We start from the raw sequence: 19,778 nt of genomic DNA, 5'->3' as shown, positions 1-19,778 counted from the left end.
CCCAGCTCAGTCTATCTACGTCTTCCGCCTTTGTCCGGGGACCCTGCCCCTCCTCTGGTCCAGCTTGATGGCTCTTCCCGCCTTCTACCTGTCTCTTGGTCCTCCCTCTCCCCGGCTGTCACTTCCTCCTTCCCCGCCCGGCCCTGGTGGTCTCCCTTCCTCCCTCCCACCTTCCGCGGCCCGCCCCTCACCTGGTCTTCCTCTCCGCCTCCCTGCTCATCATAGTTGAGGATATTGTCCCGAACATCGTCCTGCAGCCCGTCCAGCAGCCCCTTCTCCCGGACTCGCTGGCGAAAGCGCTCAAAGATGGCCACCAGCAATACGAGCACTGTCCCCAGGGGAAGAAGCTCCCATGGGTATGGAGGGGAAGAGCAGGCGCCGGGCCCTAAAGAGGGGCTGGAGTTCTCCGGGTAAACGGGATGCCCTAGGATTCTGCAAGGTGTGTGTGTGGGTGTGGGCGTGTCCGGGCCACCCAGGACTCTCTGGGAGGAGTTGGGGAGGGTTAGGCTGGGACCCTAAGCGAGAGGAGAGGAGGGGGGCGGGGGCGGGCAGAGGTGGGGAAAGAGAACTTACGGAGGAGAAGGATGACGCTGGCGAGGACGATGACCAGGGCCACCAGGCTGATGCCTGCCCCCCCAGCCAGAAGGGCAGCCGTCCCGGGAGCGCAGACTCCGGCCTCCCCACAACGGCACACGGTCACATTGAGCAGCTGTTCTAGCTGCTGCGGGGGCTGCCCCGAGTCTTGGAGCAGGAGGGCCAGACTGTACAGACCCTCCGGAGCCTCCGTCCGCAGGCGTAACCAGGCGTGAGTCACTGCGAGGAGATGAGGCTTTAGGAGGAGGGTCTCGAGAGAACTCCCCATCCTGCCCCTGCCGCGGCCCCACAACTCTTGCCTCTTCCTCCCGCCCCGCCCCGCCCCGCCCCCCTTCTTTCTATCAATGTTGAGAAGAAAGGCAAGAGCAGGGCAATTGGGGCCGCGACTTGCCCGTGGCACCCAGCTAGGAAGTCTATGGGGCCAGATTTCAGCCGCGCTCCTTCTGGCTTCTAGCCACTGTGCTCCCTTCGCTGCCCCGTCCTCTTCTTTCTGTCACACAGTCCCCATCCTCAGGCCTCTGAGCTCCTTCCTGTCTGTCCCTATCCCCTCTCTCACCCTCCTTTAAGTCAGAGCATCGCGCTGGGTCGGGAGACCTGGGTTCTAGTCTCAGCTTGCCAAACTGCTTAACTGGGTTACCTTGGGTAAATACTTTTCCTTCATCGGTCTATGGAGAATGAAGGATAATCACCATCAGTCTACCAGTTCCTGGTGCGTCTCCACTGGGCGCTGCTCAATATAGCAGCTAACATAGAGCCCTTAGCGTTTTGCAAGGTGCTTTCTACAAGTGGTTCATTCTAGCAAGCCCAGGAGTCAGGTACTATTTTAGTTCCATTTTCTGGGTGAGGACGCTGAGGCTCAGGGAGGTTGTCATTCACTGAGGTCACACAGCTAATAAGTGTTTGAGGTAGGATTCGAACCCACCCATTACTGATCCCAAGTCCTGTTATACAGCCACTTTGCCTCCAATTCCTCCCCCGGCCCCACCCCCATGCCCTGTAGCATCTGGGCTTCTGAACTCTTAGGCTACACTTTAGGAAGAGGGTTGGGTTCCTACCATTGAGCTGGCTGATGCTCCAGTTTCTTGTCAGTTCTGGGGAACCAGGGCTCAGTTGGAAGTGGAAGGGGGCTCCATGAGGAGGCAAATCCTCATCCATAGCACCGATGATGAGGCCAGACCCCTGGCCAGGGTCACTGCATATGGTACCGGTGGGCGAGGCCAGGAGTGGGGCATGGTCATTGACCTCCAGAATCTCTATGGAGAGGGTGCCCGTGGCTGTGCGAGCTGGGGATGCTGGGGATATAAGAAGGGGGAGGCTACACATCATTTTTGGACCTATTGACTGCCCCAATTAGACCTTTGTCTGATTTTGGGCACAGGACACAGTTGTAGGCTACAGTGGAGTTGCTATGTGGAGAAGGGGTTGGAGGAATCGACTTTTCCTGGGGGCAGTGACTTTCAAGCACCCCCTACTCATGCTGGCTGGTGGAGAGGGCATTTTTGTTTAGGAGGGAGTCTGGTCTCACAGCAAAACACATCAGGAAGAAACTCAACTACATAACACTAGAAAATCCCTTCTAGCTCTCATAGTCCATGAGCCCCCCAAAGGGCAGCAATGAATCCAAATTGGAACACCAAGTCTTAGATGTGGGACCCTTAGACCCTGAGACATTCTATACTCTCACCCCAAATTCAGGCCTGTGTACTTAGGAACACGTATGTAGTCATGGCTGTGGCCAGCAAGGATGGTCTCTGTACATTGCCCCTGAAGCCTATGGTTTCCATGGGGTAGGGGATCTCCATGGTGCCACTTCCCCATCCACCATCCCCTCACCGTCATCACTGGCCAGTATGATGGCTCTGTACCAGCCATCTTTGAGGAAGGGTGAGGCTGGGTTGATAGCTCGCTTCGTCTGGATCCGACCAGTGGCACGGTCCACTCGAAGCCAGTCCTCAGGGTCATAGTCTTTGAAGTAACTGAGGTAAGGGAGGGGAAGGGTCGGGTGTTAGTGGACATGGACTTACACTAAGCAGGCTTAATCACACATGTCAACGTAAACTTTGGTGCATTTCTGTGCATGCATGTCCAGACAAATGCTTTGTGGAGCAGTACTGTGGCTGGACTATAGATTCTACCCATCAGGCCACTGGACAGGAACCTTCTGCCTCTTTCCCAGACTGCAGCAGGTCTCTGCAAATTTGGAACCCCGAAGAAGTTTGATGGTTAGAGCTGAGACCTCCTTGGCTCTCACCTGAGCTGCTGATGTTGCTGGGTGTCTGGGTCTCGGGCGAAGAAGGTGGTGACTTCAGTCCCAGGAGCAGCGCCCTCGGCCACACTGGCTCGAAGAGGGTTGGTATAGAAGATGGGCGGTTCATTCACATCCTGTACCTCCACAGTCACTGTGGCTAAGCCTCGAGCCGCTTTTGGGGCACTCCCTTGCAGGGGGGCATCATTCTGCACTGACACCCGAAGCTGGTAATGCTCTCTGCTCTCATGGTCCAAGGGCTATGGGAACCAAAGAGACTGAGCTGCTGACATCAAAAGCTTCCTTCCCCTTCCCCTTCCCCCCTCACTCTCCTCCCCCAAATAATCATGATTTCTGGGCACACATTTAGGAGCCCTGGGTTTTATCTAGGGCCACCCCTCCTCCCCCCCGTAAAGCATTAACAGATCTGAATGAGAAAAACCAAAACCTAAACCCTGGTCTCAAAATACAGAAGCTGCAGGCTCTGGGATGGAGATAGCTATGTTCTCTGCCCCCTCCACACCCAATTCCCTCAATCCATCTTCTGGCATGCCACTTTATATACTCCTGGGGGCCAGCTTTTGTATCCCCAGTGCCTGGTGCATAGTAGGTGCTTAATAAATGCTCATGGAATAATTGGCATGCATGATAGTCTGCTGGGATGAAGAGTAGGTTTCCTAGGGATAGTGACGATGAGACCGCTCCAGGAAAGGAGTCCAAGTCCTAAAGTTGACTCTGGATGCAACCCAACAAGTGATCTTTCCTAGCCTTCATTTTCTTGGCTGTGAAATGAGGCAAGACTGATTGTCCATCCACCACCTGCCTGAACATGGCACTATCATGCTCACCTTCACCACAGACAGGATACCATCGTTGGTCTTGGGGTCTGTACGAATAGCAAACTGCCCATCGGGGTCTCCTTCCAGAATGGTGAACTTGGCCACCCAGTTGGGAGAGCCAGGAAGATCCTTGTCCTGAACTTCGAGCCTCCCCACATCTATGCCACCGAAGGCCTCGTTGGCTTTCATGGAGAACTGAGAGAGATGCCACAAAGCCCAGTCACACCCCAGGAAGAATAGGAGACTGGAATGTGAGGACAGTTGCATTGATGGATCTGATCCCTCCAGGACTTCAGGAGCTATGGGCAATTCCTCTCCATCCCAGCCTCTAGGTATGGACCCCCCAAACATTCCTACCATAGGACAGGGATTTTATTACTTAAACATATGAGAAATATAAATATCAAAGACCTATAGCATACATTAATAACTCAAACTAGTCCTGCCTGGTCTCATCTGGAAAGGAAAAGAAAATTTCTTCCAAAAATTCATCCAAAAAGGCCTTTGTATATACACACAATATAATTATTTCATCTCTCTTTCTCTTTCTAGTCAAGCTGATTTCTCTCTGTTCCCTTCCATCTGTCTCATTTCTTTTACTCTTTTCTTTTGGAACCCTTACCATCAGTCTTGGAATGGACACTGACTATCAGTTCCAAGGCAGAACAGCTGTAAGTGCTAGGCAATTGGGGTTAAATGACTTGCCCAGGGTCACACAGCTAGGAAGTGTGAGGCCAGATCTAAACCTAGTCCTGGCTCTCTATCCACTGAGCAACCCAGCTGCCTGGTGCCCTATTTATTATCCAACACCTTCTCTGAGAAGTATCCCCTGACTACTCTGGCCAACCATCCATAACTCTTCCTCCTCCAAACTCTGGGAGGGCTTCGAGTAATTCTAGACAATTTACACCAAGATTGTCCTCTGCCTTCTTCTGCTCTCTGATTTTCCTGTGTGTGCCTTATCTCTCCAATCAGACCAAAACAGAGACTGCTGTGACTTCTCTTCCCTCTGTCACAGTCCCTAACACAGGCATACAACTCTGTCACTCTAGAGGCAAAATTGGATTTTGCCTTAAAGCAGCATGATCTTGGGGAAGTCACCCTCTCTAAGACTTCAATTTCCTTATACAAATGGGGATTATCTATGTAATATACATATATAATAACATACATAAAATATACTTATATACTATCTATAATAACTGCACTCACTACCTACCTCATGGAGTTGTTTTGAGGGAAATGCTTTGTGAGCCTTTATGGTCCAAGTGACCAGGAGCTGCTCTTATCATTCCTAGGATGACCCTGGGAGGTCTACAACTAGCCCTGTGAGCCTCTCTCTCTGCTGAGTTCCAGTCTTGCATCATCAGCCGCCAAATAGGCATAGCATTTTTATTTATTTTATTTTTTTCCCATAGTTCCATGATTCTTGTCGTCTCCCTCCCCTCTTCCCTGCCCGCTCCTGAAGCCAACAAGCAACTCCACTGGGTTATCAACAGCTATTTCCATATTCTTCACTTTTGTAGTAATCTTTCAAAAACCAGAACCCCAGATCCTTTACCCATAGAAACAAGTGATCAATCATGTTTTCTTCTGGTTTAAATAGACATTTCAAACTAGAAGACCCAGGAGGAACTCGAACCTTCTGTGTCCAAAGCAGACTTCATGACTTTTATACTTAAATCCTATCCTGTCACCATCAAGGGTGCCGCCATCTTTCAGGTCCTCCAAGTTCACAACTCCAAATTCCTTACTCTTCCTACACATATCCAATCATTTGCCTAACCTTGTCTCACTTCTCTCTCTCATTTCTCACCAATAGGGCCCCTCCATTCTCCTCTCCCGACTCCCACTCTATCCCAAATGGCTTCCATTTTGTTTGTCCTGCCTTTAGACTCTTCCCTTTCCAATCCATACTCCCACAACAGCTGCCAATGTGATTTTCCTTAGTTGAAAGGAAGTCCTTAGTCACTCCCCTGCTCTATAAACCTGACTGGCTACCTATTGTCTCTAGGACCAAATGTAAATTTTATGATGCATTTAAAGCACCTTGTAAACTAGCTCTTTCCTACCTTTTGCATCTTCTTATAAATTACTCTTAGATCTAGTGATAATAGGCAATCTGCTGTTCTTTTTTTTTTCCAACCTTTACCTTCTCTCTTAGAATTTATACTAAGTAATGGTTCCAGGGCAGAAGAGAGGTAAGGGTTATACAATTGGGGTTAAATGACTTGCCCAGGATCACACAGCTAGGCAATGCCTGAGGTCAGATTTGAACCCAAGACCTCCCATCTAGACCTGGCTTGCAATCCACTGAGACACCAAGCTGCCCCCAACTTGCTGTTCTTGACCCATGACCTTACCTTTCCCACCTTTGCACTGTCATACCTAGAATGCTCTTCCTCCTCACTTCTATCTGAATCTTCTTTCAAAATAACCAAGTATCACTTTTTCCATTATTGTAAAGAAAAGTGAATGAATTTATTGTAGCACCTACTATGTACCACACACTGGACTAAGCATTTTACAAATATCTCCTTTGATCTTCACAACAGTCTTGCAAGGTAAATGTGATTTTATCCCCATTTTACCATTGAGGAAACTGAGGCAAACAGAAGTTAGGTGACTTGAGGGGCAGCTGGGTGGCTCAGTGGATTGAGAGCCAGGTCTAGAGATGGGAAGTCCAGGGTTGAAATTTGGCCTTACACAGTATTGATTTAAAAAAAAAACCCCTTACCTTCCATATTGGAATCAATACTGTGTATTGGTTCTAAGGCAGAATAGTGGTAAGGGTTAGACAATGGGGGTCAAGTGACTTGCCCAGGGTCACATAACTAGGAAGTGTCTGAGGTCACATTTGAACCCAGGACCTCCCATCTCTGGGCCTGGCTCCCTATCTACTGAGCTACCCAGCTGCCTCCCACAGTATTGATTCTAAGATGGAAGGTAAGGGTTAAAAAGAAAAGTTAAGTTACTTGTCCAGGGTTACACAGCTAGTGACTGAATCTGGATTTGAACTCAAGACTTCTTGACTCCATGCTTAGTAACCTAGCCACTGGGATACCTGCTCTACTGCCTCTGCTGACCACCTTCTCCAGCAACCTAAGTTCTGGTCTCCTCTGTTCTATGACCTCCTTGTGTTTTATATATATATATATAATAGTATAAATCATATAGTCACAGGGATACAAGCTGTCTCCACATTAGAATATAAATTCCTTGCTTGCAGAGCTGTATTTACCCTTCCTTGGACCCTGCCACTCTTAGTAACATGCCTGGCAATTGTTGATTGACTATCGCCCTCAACCATGAAGCAAGTCCCACCCATGAGCACTAGCCAAATAGTTTTAGGTCTTCTGGAGCAGAAAGAAGGCGGCTCTGATGCTGAGCCCAAGGCTGGCTTTCGGTGCAGAGAAGAACTGAGATTCCCTCGGTGGACCAGTTGGGGTGGGTGTGGGGATGGGGCAAGGAGCAGAGGGAAGGGCAATACCTCTTCGCTGGTGAACTCTGGGGCATTGTCATTGATGTCGTCCACGTAGATGACAGCGATGGCGGTGTTGGTAAGCCCTTCCCCAGACATGTCGGCCACCTGCAGCGTCAGGTTATATACTCCGACCACCTTGGGGAGAGGGAAAGAAACAGAGGGAGACCAGAGATAAAGGCATTATCTTGGGTACCTGCAAAAGGGCATCAACCCTCTGGAAACCAGCTCACCCATCCTCCTGAGTGGTGCCCAGAGGGCATCCTCGGGGACCAGGGGGCTGGCTGGGGCTGCAGAATGAGGAGGGGGAGAGAGAATTCTTGGGGCATCAGGATCAGGTTCTGAAAACCAGCTGTGCCCCAGACCATGGGCCAACCCCAAGAGGTAATGAGATTCTGCATGGAGAAGGCAGCAGGAAGCTTCAGGCTCCTCCAAGCACCCTCCCTTCCTACGTGGTACTTGGTGGCAGCCCTCTGGCTCAGGTATGGGGTACCTCCGAAGGAAGGCTGGCTCCTGGGGGGAGAAGTCACGAGCCTCCACACTTCAGTTTCCCCCACAAAACCTTCTAAATAAATGGAAACTGGTGCAAATGAAAAAGTTCCCCCTCCTTCTGCTGACAAAGTCAAAGCCTGAAGCTAGAAGAGGGCACCAGGGGGCAAGGCACCGCATAAGTTCTGCCTGGCAGAGAGGACTCTGCCCCTCCACCACCAGGGTGGGCACCCCTTCCCAGGCTGACTGGGCCGCTCAAGGGATAGAGTGATGGATTTATTGTCAGGAACCCCCAAGTTCAAATCCTGCTTCAGACGCTAGTTGGGTAACCCTGGGTAAGTCACTTTCTCTCTTTCATCTTCAACTCCCTTATCTATAAAATGGTCATAAAAAGGCACCCCAACGCTGTGGTCATGTAAGTAAGACAATATGTGTAGAACTCTTTACAGACTTTAAGTGCTACTACTACTACTACTACTACTACTACTACTACTACTACTACTACTACTACTACTATTATTATTATTATTGGAAAAGCTCCCAGATGTCCCCAGTGCTTGGTATAGTTAGACCTTGCTCTCCTGATAGAGCAGGGATGCTTCCCTCCATGCCCTTCTGGGGAGCCTCTGCCCGGGATTACCCAGGCAAACACTCGGGGGTCTATGGGGAGCCCCACATTCTATCCCAGGGCCCTCACCTCTCTATCCAGCCCCACTTGCACAGTTCGGATTTCGCCCGTAAGCTCATCGATGCTGAAATGCTCCGTCTCGCCCTGGTCCAGGATGGAGTATCTCAGGGCCGCGTTGTCTGTGTCCGGGTCGTCGGCATCGGTGGCCTCAGCCTTTGTCACGTAGGTACCTGGGAGGGACAGACGTACTGACTTCCGGGGGCCTCGCTCCCCAAAGGCAGAACGAGGGCCCCCGAGAACCTGCCTACTTAGCCACCCGACTCACTGTGGCACAAAGACACTCTGCCGGAGCAGAGAGACATAAAGGAATCGCTGTCATGTGAGGGAGCCCCGTGTGTTTTATAGACAAGGTGAAGAGGGAGAGCTGCTGGGAAGTCCCAGTGTCAACCGGGGAGTCACCAAGGGGAGCCAGCTGAGGTTGGCAGCGCCCCAGGATTGGCACAGACAGGATGAGTTCAATGTTTTCCAACCTCTTAAAGCCTGGAGCCGATGCCACAGAGAGCAAGCAGTGGGGCAGAGAGGAGAGAGAAGGGGAATTCAATTTCAATAAAGAAATCATCCAGTGTGCCCAGTGACGAGATTAGCTCTGGTCTGGGAATCCAGGAAGGGATCCTGCTCTATTTGCATATGCCATCACTGCCTTGGTGCATCCTGATAAGCTCAGGTGGAGGTGGAGAGGCTACCCTCCTCTTTATTGCTAAGACTTTGCTATGCATGTATTGCCTGTATTTTTTTTTTCAAAGCACAACTGACATTTTTTGGATAAAGTTTTTTTTCATGCATTCTATTTTTTTTTAAAGTTTTGGAAACTCCCAATAAAATATGGGTTTTCACCCTGGCCTAATTTTAATGACCCCATTGACTTGCATTGAGCCCTTTAAAGGGATTTCTGAGCTTTTGGAAACGTGGAACATTATCGTATACTCAGGGTCTTATCCCTAGTGCCACAAGGTATATACTGGGGCATCTTTGCCAGGCTACTAAGGCTAGGGCACATGGTTGGGAAGGGGAGGGCTGACCAGCCTTACCTGGGATAGCTCCCTCTAGTATGTGGCCGGTGAATACTTCCTGTTGGAACACTGGCCGGTTATCGTTCTGATCCACAACTACAATCTCCAGGTCAGTCGGGTCCTCCAGGGTGGACCCTCCCAGATCCAGGGCAAAGGCCTTTAGCTAAGAGAAGAAGAGAACTGGGGCTGGCACGGTGGAGATTTTGTCCAAGCAGCCACGTGGATGGATAGCAAAATGAGTTTGGGGCAGTTATCTAGCGACCTGGGTACCGATGTTTGTTGCTCTATCACTAACTAGATGACTTTGGGAAGGACACTTTGGGCCTTGGTGTTCTTGGGAAAATATGCTTCTCCATGCATGGGCTGACTTTGCATGATCATTGGACTTCTAGTCTAAAGGGCTAGAGGCTGGCTCCAAGCTAGGACCCTCACACATCTCCTCTGTTGAGCCCAAGAATGGGTCAAGAGCACTGGGAAGGACCCTGACCAGGGGATGTAGCACTGGGTTGGGTTAGGTTCAAATTGATTAGGTGATTACCATTCTGGTTCTTCCTGCCAGCATCCCTTACCCTAAAGTGGTCAGTCTTCTCTCGGTCCAGCATGGCATTGAGAAACACTTTTCCGGTGAACTTATCAATGGAGAAGATTCCCAAAGGTTCTTCATCTACCCCTGGGCCCTTAATGCTGTAGATGACACCACCCTGTTGTTGTTTATCCGACTTTATCTGTTCCAGGAGAGAAAACTGACTGGTAAGAGGCAGTGCTATGGTATAGAACAGTGATGATGAATCTTTTAGAGGAATGAGTGATGTGAGAAATGTCCTCAGGTGAGGGGGAGGAGAGCAGCCTGGCCCCATGACCCTCTGGTTTTCCAGTAACAAACTCTGGCAAACTCTGTGCTGTGGCAATGGCATGTGCGCTCACAGCGAGGGCTCTGAGAGCCCCTTCTGGCACATGTGCCATAGGTTCGCCACCACAGGTATAAGAGAACAGATATTGGATTTGAGGTTAGAGGAGTTAAGTTTAAATCTTGCTTTTGCCTTTTACTCCCTATGTAACATTGGACAAGTCACTCAATACTTTCTGGATCCTCAGTTTCCTTATCTGTAAAGTGATGGCATCGAACTACACCTTTAAGGTCCCTTCCAATTCTAATTCTGAGCTCAGGGACATAGATATTAACACCTCAGAGTTCCAGATTCTGTTGTGATTCCTTCTGATAGAAGATGCATTTGTATGCATTCATAGACATCCTCTGGTTCTTCCCTAGGATGTCTGGGTTTTAGAGACTATTTCCTAGCAGATAGTGAATAGGGGCTATTATCCACCAAGAGATTCTGATTGAGAGTAAAAAAGGTACCTTATCTTTACCTAGTAAAATCTTTCCTTTGAGGCTCAGGTGCTACCTCTTCCAGGAAGCCTTCCCTGCCATCCCTCTCCCACCTACCCCAATGAAAGTATTCTTCCCCTTCTCAAACTGATCTAGAACACTTTGGATTCCCCTTTGCCCCTATAACATTTTACCCTGTATTATATCTATTTATTAGTCTGTCACTTCTATCCCTATCCCACCTCCAACCCTTCCCCATTAGACCATGAGGAGCTCAAGAGTACGCACATGCCATTTATTTCATTTTTGTATTCCCCAGGACCTAGCATTATGTCTTATAGAGGGCAGACTCTTAATAAATGTTTCCTGTTGAGAATTAGGGTGACTGGCTCACCCTTACCAGCCCTGTTACCCCCCCCCCCGACTCCATCCCCCTGCCCCATTCCTCAAGGATTCTGGGCAGTCTGGGAGAAGTTTCTGGCTTCAGTTGGGAAGGTCATAGATCAAGACCTTGGAGGTGGGGGGGGTGGGAATTGCCCTTGGACACTGGCAGGCATGCCAAGTTCTGTGGAGGGCTGTGCCCTTCTCTCCTCCCCTGCACAGGGGGTGGCTGGTGGGATGGGTACAAAGCCTGTGCTCTGCCCTCTGCCCCAGACTCCTGAATGCCCTTACCAACCTGCACCAGGGTGTAGGGAATCTTCTTGTGGTTTTCAGACACGCTGATGGGTGGGATGACCCAGGCTCTTCGAACTCGATTCAGCCCCGTTGGATGTCTCCAGAGATAAAGGGGGCCAGGAGGCACAGACCTCCCTGTGGAGAGCCTGAGACCCTAGAAGCAGGAAATGGAAGTCGTTGGAGCCATGATCTGATTCCCACTCCCCAAGGTGGCTGGTTTTACCATTACCCCACTGTTTCTCCTTAACAGGGGCAGCCTCCTGGAGACAGAGGAGACCCCAGGGCAGAAAACTGGGGATGAGGAAAGCCTTTGCCAGCAGCACAGAAGGTGAGCTTCATGGGACATTAAGACCTGAATGGGATGCTAAGTTCTAAGCCAGCTAGAAGCATCCCCAGGAATTGTGCCGTGTGCCCGGGAGTTTGGGCCAGGGCTATGGCATATTGGAAAGAGAAGTGGATTTAGAAAAGCAAACCTGAGTTCAAGAAGAGCCTCTGCCAGCTAATAGTGAGATAATGTTCAAGGGAGGGGAGGAGAGAGATAGAAAGGGAGACAGGCAGACAGACAGAAATGAAAGGAGGGACAGGGAGTATGAAGCAGGGCTCTTCGCTAAGAGCTGGGGACACAAATATCAGCAAGACAATCTCTGTCTTTAAGGAGCTTATGTTCTCACAGGGGAGGACACCTAAAGAGTTGGTAGTGAGCTGATAAAACTCCAAGAGAGGCCTGACATTGAGGTTTCTTAGTCATCTAATCTTTCTGCTCCTCTATCTACTCTCACTACCAACCTTGTTCTGAGGATCAGAGGAGATAATTTGCCCTAACTGAATTCCTTCCCATCCTCTCTAGCAGGTTGCCCCTTCCCCCTTCTTATTCCCCCTCTCATTAATCCTCCATCTCTCTGACTACAGACACACCTGTGTCTCCTCATCCTTAAAACACTTATGGAGTCATAGAGAGAACTTTGCCAAATTTATAAGAAAAAGGACTGATAAATGGGCAAAAAGGAGGAACAGACTGTTTTTGGATGAAGAAATCAAAGTCATATATAGATATATGGGAAAAACTGCCCTAAATCACTATTGATTAGAGAAATGCAAACCAAAACAATTCTGAGATATCATCTCCCACCCACCAGATTGGCTGAGATGACAAAAGGGTGAAATGACAAATGTTGGAGGGAATATGGAAAAATGGGGATACTAAGATGCTAATACCCTGTTGGTGGACCTGCAGACTGATGTAACCATTTTAAAAAGCAATTTGGAATTATGTTCAGAAAGTTATAAAATTGCATATACTCTGTTTCCCAAGGAGATAAGGGAAAAGAAAAAGAACTTATATGTTCCAAGATATTTATAGTAGTTCTCTTTGTGGTGGCAAAGGACTAGAAACAGGGGATGTCCATTAATTGGGGAATGGCTAGGCAAATTGAGGTATATGATTGCAATGGATGCTACTGTCCTGAAAGAGGATGAGCAGGTTAAATTTTTTTTTTAAAGCCTTACCTTCCATCTTGGAATCAATACTGTGTATTGTTCCAAGGCAGAAGAGTGGTAAGGGCTAGGCAATGGGGGTCAAGTGACTTGCCCAGGGTCACACAGATAGGAAGTGTCTGAGGTCAAATTTGAACCCAGGACCTCCGGTCTCTGGGCCTGGCACTCAACCCACTGAGCTACCCAGCTGCCCCCAGAAGGCTCATTTTTGAAAACAAACAAACAAACAAACAAACAAACTTGGAAAGACCTACATGAAATAATGAAGAGTGAAATAAGCAGAACCAAAAGATTGTGATATTCAGCTACAGAATGCAATTTGAAGAATCACCTGTGAATGACCACCTCTAGAGAATGAACTGAAAAATGAAAATGTGAAAGACATAATCTACACCTATATATCTTTTTGTTGGGTGATACTTTCTATGGTATGGGGAGAGGACAGCTGAGATACATGGGAACAAATTCTAGTAAAACAAAATAAAACAAAAATTCTCACTTGATTTGACCATCCCTGTTAGCTATTATTCTATATTTTTCCTCCCTTTTATGACTAACATTTTAATTTAAATGTTTTAAGTATTACATATAAACAAAAATTTTTAACATTCTTTTTTTTAAAACTGTTACTTTCCACCTTAGAATCAATACTGGGTATTGGTTCCAAGGCAGAAAAGTGGTGAGGGCTAGGCAATGGGGGTCAAGTGACTTGCCCAGGGTCACACAGCTGGGAAGTGTCTGAGGCCAGATTTGAACCTAGAACTTCCCATCTCTAGGTCTGGCTCTCAATCCACTGAGCTACCCATCTGCCCTCTAATATTTGTTTAAAAATTTTTGAGTTCCAAATTCTTTCCATCCTTCCCTCCTTTCCATCCTAGCCCTTTTCTTGAGAAGGCAAGCAATTTAATATAGATTACTATGCAAGTACTATTATGCAAAACATTTCCATATTAGACACATTGAAAAATAAAATGCAGACCAAAAAATTCAAGAATAATAAAGTCAAAAAAAGTGCCTCAATCAGCTATCACATTCTTTTTTCTGGAAGCAAATAGCTTTTTTCAACATAAAGCCTTCGAAATTGTCTTGGATCATTGTATTGCTGAGAATAGCTGCCTTTCAAAATTGATCATCATATAATAGTATTGTTACTATGTATAATTTTTCTTGATTCTGCTCATTTTATTTTGCATCAGTTAATCTAGGTCTTCCCAGGTTTTTCTGAAAGCACCCTGCTTGTCATTTCTTATATTCCATCACAATCATACCACAACTTGTTCAGTCATTGTCTAATTGATGGAAATGCCCTCAGTTTCCAATTCTTTGCCACCACAAAAAGAGCTGCTCCAAATATTTTTGTACAAATAGGTCCTTTCCTTTTGATATCTTTGAGGTACAGACCTAGTAGAGGTATTGCTGGGCCAAAAGGCACACACAGTTTGAAAGCTCTTTGAGTGTAGTTCTGAATTGCTCTCCAGAATGGTTGGATCAGTTCACAACTCCACCAATAATGCATGACTAACTTTCTTGGAAAAGCCATCTCAATTGATGTTTCCACTTCCTCTTCTTTCACTCTCTCCTAAACCCTTTGCAATCTAGCTTCTGGCCTCATCATTTAACTGACGCTGCCCTCTCCAAAGTATTCTTTTAATTGCCAAATCCAGTTGCATTTTCTGGGTCCTTCTTGACGTCTCTGTAGCCTTTGACACTGTTGACCAACTCCTAGGTAGTCTTTCCTCTTTTCCCGAGCTATTCCCTCCTGGTTCTCCTGTGTATTTGCTTCTTCTTAGTCTCTCTTGCCACATCTTTATCCAGGTCACATCCAGAAACCATGGCTGACCCCTGTTCCTTGGGTTTGTTCCTGACTCTCTCTCTTCTCCTTCTAGACTATCATTCTTGATGATGCCAAGAGCTCCAGAAGATCATGCTGCTGATTCTCAATCTGTTTACCTTCTCCTAATCTCTAGTTTCACATCTCCAATGGCCTGTTGGACAGGGTCCGAAACTGATCTCAGTGTGCCCACCCCCTTACTGCACTGCCCTACCCCTCTTCACTTCTTTATTACTGCTGAGGATGCCACCATCTTTCCAGGCAGCCAGGCTTACACTGGACTCTTCTCCATGTACTTGGTGATCCAATGATACTGGCTTCAGCCCATCTCCTGCCAGCTCCTTTTCACTGCCCTCTGGGTCCAGGGTTCTCTCCCTCCTCATCCCACCTTCCTGGCTTCCCTGGAGGTTCAGCTCAAATCCTACCTTCTTCCAGAGCCTTTCCTAGCCTTGCCCACTATGTAGAGATGTTTCTATATCGTTCCCCCCTTAGAATGCAGCCTCCTAGGAAACATAGTCCTAACACTTAGCACAGTGCCTAGTACACAGTAGGCACTTACTACTTGTTTGTTTATACTGTATTTTATAAATGTTATATGCATGTAATCACAGAAGTTCATAGCATTTATGCAGCACCTACTGTGTGCCAGGCACCGGGTTAAATGCTTTATCATTATTACCTTCTTCTGGTAATGAACACAAATAGTAGTACCGATAGCTGGTATTTATAGAGTGGCTACCATGATCTCACCTGATCTTCACAACCACCTGGGAGGCAAGTGCTATTATTATTCCCATTTTACAGGAGAGGAAACTGAGGCAAAGGGTGGCTTGGTAATTTGCCTAGGGTTACACAGCTAGGAAGTATCCGTGGCTGAATTTGAAGTCAGGTCTTCCTGGGAGTCAGGAAGGCTCCGTCCTAGCTGTGTGACCCCCATGGCAAATCACATAACCTCTGACTGCCTGATGGAAGGATCCATCGGGAGAAGGAAATGGCAAACCACTCCAGTATTCTGGCCAGGAAAACCCCATGATTAGCGCAAAGAGTCAGGCGCAACTGAATAACAACTTCCCGACTCCAGGGCCAGTCTCTAGCCACTGGGCTATCTAGCTGCTGAAAGTAAATCCTTATGATGATGATTGCTTTCCTCTAAGGTTCCCCTCAGGGGAACAGTAAAATAGAAGACAAATTCCTGGCTGGGCTTTGGGCTCACGGGAAGCCCCACAACACTCTCTCTGTAACTGTAGGTCTACAGTGGGCAACCCTTGTTTGCTGCTCCCCAATCCTTGCCTTACGGAAACCCCCCCCCCCTTTGTGAGCAGTCTCCTGGCCTCCGGGATGAGGGTTCCTCTGACCCAATTTTCCCTGAGCAGCTGCCCAGGTCCATTAGAAAGAGGGTGGATCTCCTAGCCCTTTGACCCAAATTGGAATCCCAGCTCTACCATTTCTTAGCTGCGTGACTTTGGGCAAGTCACTCTCTGGACTTTGGCTCTCTTATCTGTAAAATGATGGGGTTGGACTCGATGGCCCGCGGGGGCCCTTCCAGCTCGAAGTCTGTGCCCTTAGGACCTGGAGTCGCCCGTGGGTGAGGGCCTTGGGGAGAAGGGCTCCGGGACCCCTTGTCTTCCCGTCCCTTTCCCATAGTGGCGAGGGAGGGACTTCTTTTGTTCCACCATAACCCTCCAGACTCGACTCCTCCTACTTTCCCTCAGCTTAGGGGTGAGCGGCTCTTTCCCGGGAGGGAGAAGGGGGAAGGCACCTGATGGGCCAGCACAGCTGCAGGGAAAAACAGCTGGGCTCAGGAACCTGGGGCTTCACCCCGGGGCCCCGTTTTCCCATGATCCCTCCTGGCGAAGGCTATATTCGTCTGAATTCAGATATATTCCAAGAGCTGGGGCGGGGCGGGGCGGGGAGGAGATTTGGGGCCGGTAGGAAAGCCGAGTGGAAGGGGCGTGTGCCGAGGTGGTTAGGGGCTGGTCAGGGCTGGGACCATAATGGGTGTAAGGAGGGGTTCTTGGTGGTCTGAGCCCGGAATGGCGGAGGGACTCTGCTCGCCAACTCCAGTCGTTGGCTTCTCTGGGTTCTTTGGGCCGTTCTCCCTCTGAGGTTCAATTGGGCATTACTGGCTGGTGCTCCTTGTCCACCCCCAGCCCTCACCCCTGGGGGCTTCGACCAAGAGCCTCCCTTTGGTCCGCGACAGGGCAAGGGCTGGGCTTGCCAGCTTCCTAGACTACCCAGGATTCTCCTGGAAGCTCCTACAGATTTCTGGCTCCCGGGCTGATCACACGCAGCTGGCCCGTACAAAGGGAATTCTCCTAACGCCACCTACTCTCCTCCCCTCCCCTCCACCCAGTCATTCCACTCACAAGGCTGCGGAGGGACTGCGGACACGGCAGTCTGGAGCCTGAATGACCAGGAGAAAGTATCGATTGTATCAGATTTTAAGCTAAAAGAAACCTCAGAGGCCACCTAGTTCAATCTCCTCATTTTACAGATGAGGAAACTGAGTCCCAGAATGCTTACAAGTGTCTTATCCAGGGAAGCTAGTTGGCTCAGTGGATGGAAAGCCATGTCTAGAAACAGGAGGTCCTGGGTTCAAATATGGCCTCAGATACTTCCTAGCTGGGTGACCCTGGGTGAGTCAACCACTATTGCCTAGCCCTTCCTATTTTTTTTTTTACCATGGAAGTATTGATTCCAAGACCAAAGGAAAGGATTTTAAAAACAAATAAACAAAAGCCAAGTGACTTACCCAAGTCGATCTGTCAATAAATATTTACTAAGCACCTACTCTGTGCCAGGTCCTGTGCTGACTGCTAGGGATACAAATATGGTGGGAAAAAGACAGTTCCTTCCATCAAAAATAATTATAATCTAGGGGAAACGATGTGGCTCAGTGGATTGAGAGCCAAGCCTAGAGACTAGAGGTCCTGGGTTCAAATGTGATCTCAGACACTTCCTAGCTGTGTGACCCTGGACAAGTCACTTAACCCCCATTGCCTAGCCCTTACTGCTCTTCTGCCTTGGGGCCAATACATATTGATTCTAATATGGAAGGTAAGGGTTTAAAAAAAAAAGGCTTATAATCTAATGGGGGTGGTGGTGGAGTGGGAAGACAATATTCAAAAGGAAACTGAAAAGGGGTGTTGAGTTCTGTGTTGTCCCAGAAGTAGTAAGGGGCAGAGCTGGATTTCAAATTTGGATTCTCTGATGTCAGATCCAGAGCTCTTTCCACAGTGAGCTGAGCATACCCATTTTATAGATAAGCAAACTGAGGACTCTCCCCTCAGGGAGGCATTGCTCCAGCTTAAAGCCTTGCCCACTGCCGAAGTACAATCGCCAGGGGACGCCAGGGGATGACCATGACGCCTCCTCAGACAGGGCTGCTTCAGGGTAAATGAGTTTAGCAGAGGGAAGCAGCTTTCATGGGGCTGGACACTTGAAAGGAAAAAGAATGGAGAATGGAAAGGGAGGGGCAAGCCAGAACTTCCCAGGTTTGCCAGCCATCGTGGCCCTGGGAACAGAGACACCTGAGCAAGGCGTGCTCCCCAGAGTTCCCTCTGCCAATCTATTTTAGGAGCGGAGATGTTCCAGGCTCTGCTCCATGCTGGGGGCCCCAGAAGGCAGGATCTGCTCCTCCGGACCTTGGACCCCAAGGGCTGGGTGAGACCTCCCTTAGGAGGAAGTGGGCTTTGGGGACCTAAATGCCCAGGAGGAGATAGCAGAAGGTGGGAGAGCCCCAGCTTTGCTCTCTCATCTCTGCCCTCTTTGAGTGCAAAGGAGGGGCATTCTCCGAGCCCTGACCAGATGGCAGAGCTGTGCCCTCAGCCAAGCTGGCCTGGAGGAGCTGAGTCACAAGTTGGACTGAGGAAACAGGCAGGTCCATGGGCACGGGGGCTCCAGGCACAGGCAGGCGTTGGCCAAATTGAGATGCCCCCCTCGATTGAACTCATCCAACTGAATGCCCAATAGCCCGGGTGCCCAATGCCATGCAGGGGGCTGAGGGAAACCCTCCTGGGTCTTCTCCTGCTTTAGTCTCAGCGCTCCCCTGAGGTGGAGGCATTCGTGTTAGTGACCTAATGTGCCAGCTCTTCTATGAGGATTCCTGTTAAAATGATGAGAGGCAAAGGCAGGGCTTAGCCCAAAACAAGGATGCTCTAATGGTGGAATTTCAGGCACTGACAGACTGCTCTAAAGCAATATTTCTTCTAGGTGGGAGAAGACCAATGGCTCCAGGAGAACCAACTTCTCCTCCCCTCTCTGCAGCTCTGAGCCCCCACTCCAAGCAGTGAGGAACCTGGATAGCACTGCAGGAGAGGGGAGGAGGAGAACTGGAATGGACTCCCCACTCCCCCCCCCCTTGCCCTGACCACACTCCTGACTTAGTGGCGATGGTGGAAGGACTGGGAAAGCTGGGCAAGTCACACAAAGGCCTGGATGGCTACTGTGACCTGCAGCTGGGAGTTGGCATTACAAACATATTTGTTTGCTCTGAACTCAAAGACTTTCCAACGGGTGACCAAGCACCCTTCCTGCCCTCATATGCCCTTCTTAGAAACACCATCCCCAGCCTTGAAAACCATGATTCAGGGCCTCAGTTTCCCCTTGAGCCCAGGGGAAAGACCAAATCATGCTTGGCCTAACCCTGGCAGCCCCCACTGAGCCATGGGGAGAATGCCAGCATCCCTCCCCGACAGGTTAGTGCAACTTGGGTGAACCCGAGCCAAGATGGAGCCTTGCGTGGCCAACACCCAAAGATTGTCTTAACTCTATTCTAGAAGAGGCGGCACAGTATCATGGAGAGTGGACTGTCTTTGGAGGCCAGAAGGCCCAGGGTCAACTCCTGCATTGGCACAAAACTGGTGTGTGACCTCAAGCCAATCATAACCTCTCACTGCCCCCAGGAGAGTCCTCCGACTGAAATTACAGATGGATGGTTGATCTGAGTCACTGAAGGGAGTTCTTCAGTCTGAGGAAACCATAGGTCTGAACCCAGAAGTTTCTTTTTCTTTGTTTCTTGCTTTGTTTTTCTTCCTCCCTCCCTCCTTCCCTTCCTCCTTCCCTCCCTTTCTCCCTCCCTCCCTCCCTCCCTTTCTCCCTCC

At 49.1% G+C, this 19,778-nt stretch overlaps 1 protein-coding gene across 3 annotated transcripts in view; it reads right to left on the bottom strand.

Annotated features, from left to right (window-relative positions):
• Window positions 1-19,778, bottom strand: part of CDH15 (cadherin 15) — a 35,259-nt gene that overhangs the window by 2,793 nt on the left and 12,688 nt on the right. For 2 of the 3 annotated variants that reach the window (XM_007477317.3, XM_007477316.3), the window contains exons 2-12: window positions 11,353-11,505; window positions 9,916-10,071; window positions 9,365-9,509; window positions 8,346-8,506; window positions 7,169-7,297; window positions 3,688-3,873; window positions 2,846-3,099; window positions 2,428-2,570; window positions 1,650-1,886; window positions 574-813; window positions 192-328 (exon numbers count right to left, since the gene is read on the bottom strand). In XM_007477317.3, the coding sequence (XP_007477379.2) occupies window positions 192-328; window positions 574-813; window positions 1,650-1,886; window positions 2,428-2,570; window positions 2,846-3,099; window positions 3,688-3,873; window positions 7,169-7,297; window positions 8,346-8,506; window positions 9,365-9,509; window positions 9,916-10,071; window positions 11,353-11,505 (1,941 nt within the window). Of the gene's footprint in view, window positions 1-191; window positions 329-573; window positions 814-1,649; window positions 1,887-2,427; window positions 2,576-2,845; window positions 3,100-3,687; window positions 3,874-7,168; window positions 7,298-8,345; window positions 8,507-9,364; window positions 9,510-9,915; window positions 10,072-11,352; window positions 11,506-19,778 lie in introns of all 3 variants that reach the window. The other variant, XM_056810938.1, reaches the window with a different exon arrangement.

Source organism: Monodelphis domestica, chromosome 1 (assembly GCF_027887165.1).
Source record: "Monodelphis domestica isolate mMonDom1 chromosome 1, mMonDom1.pri, whole genome shotgun sequence".
Taxonomy (NCBI): domain Eukaryota; kingdom Metazoa; phylum Chordata; class Mammalia; order Didelphimorphia; family Didelphidae; genus Monodelphis; species Monodelphis domestica.
This window is presented reverse-complemented; position numbering and strand designations above follow the sequence as displayed.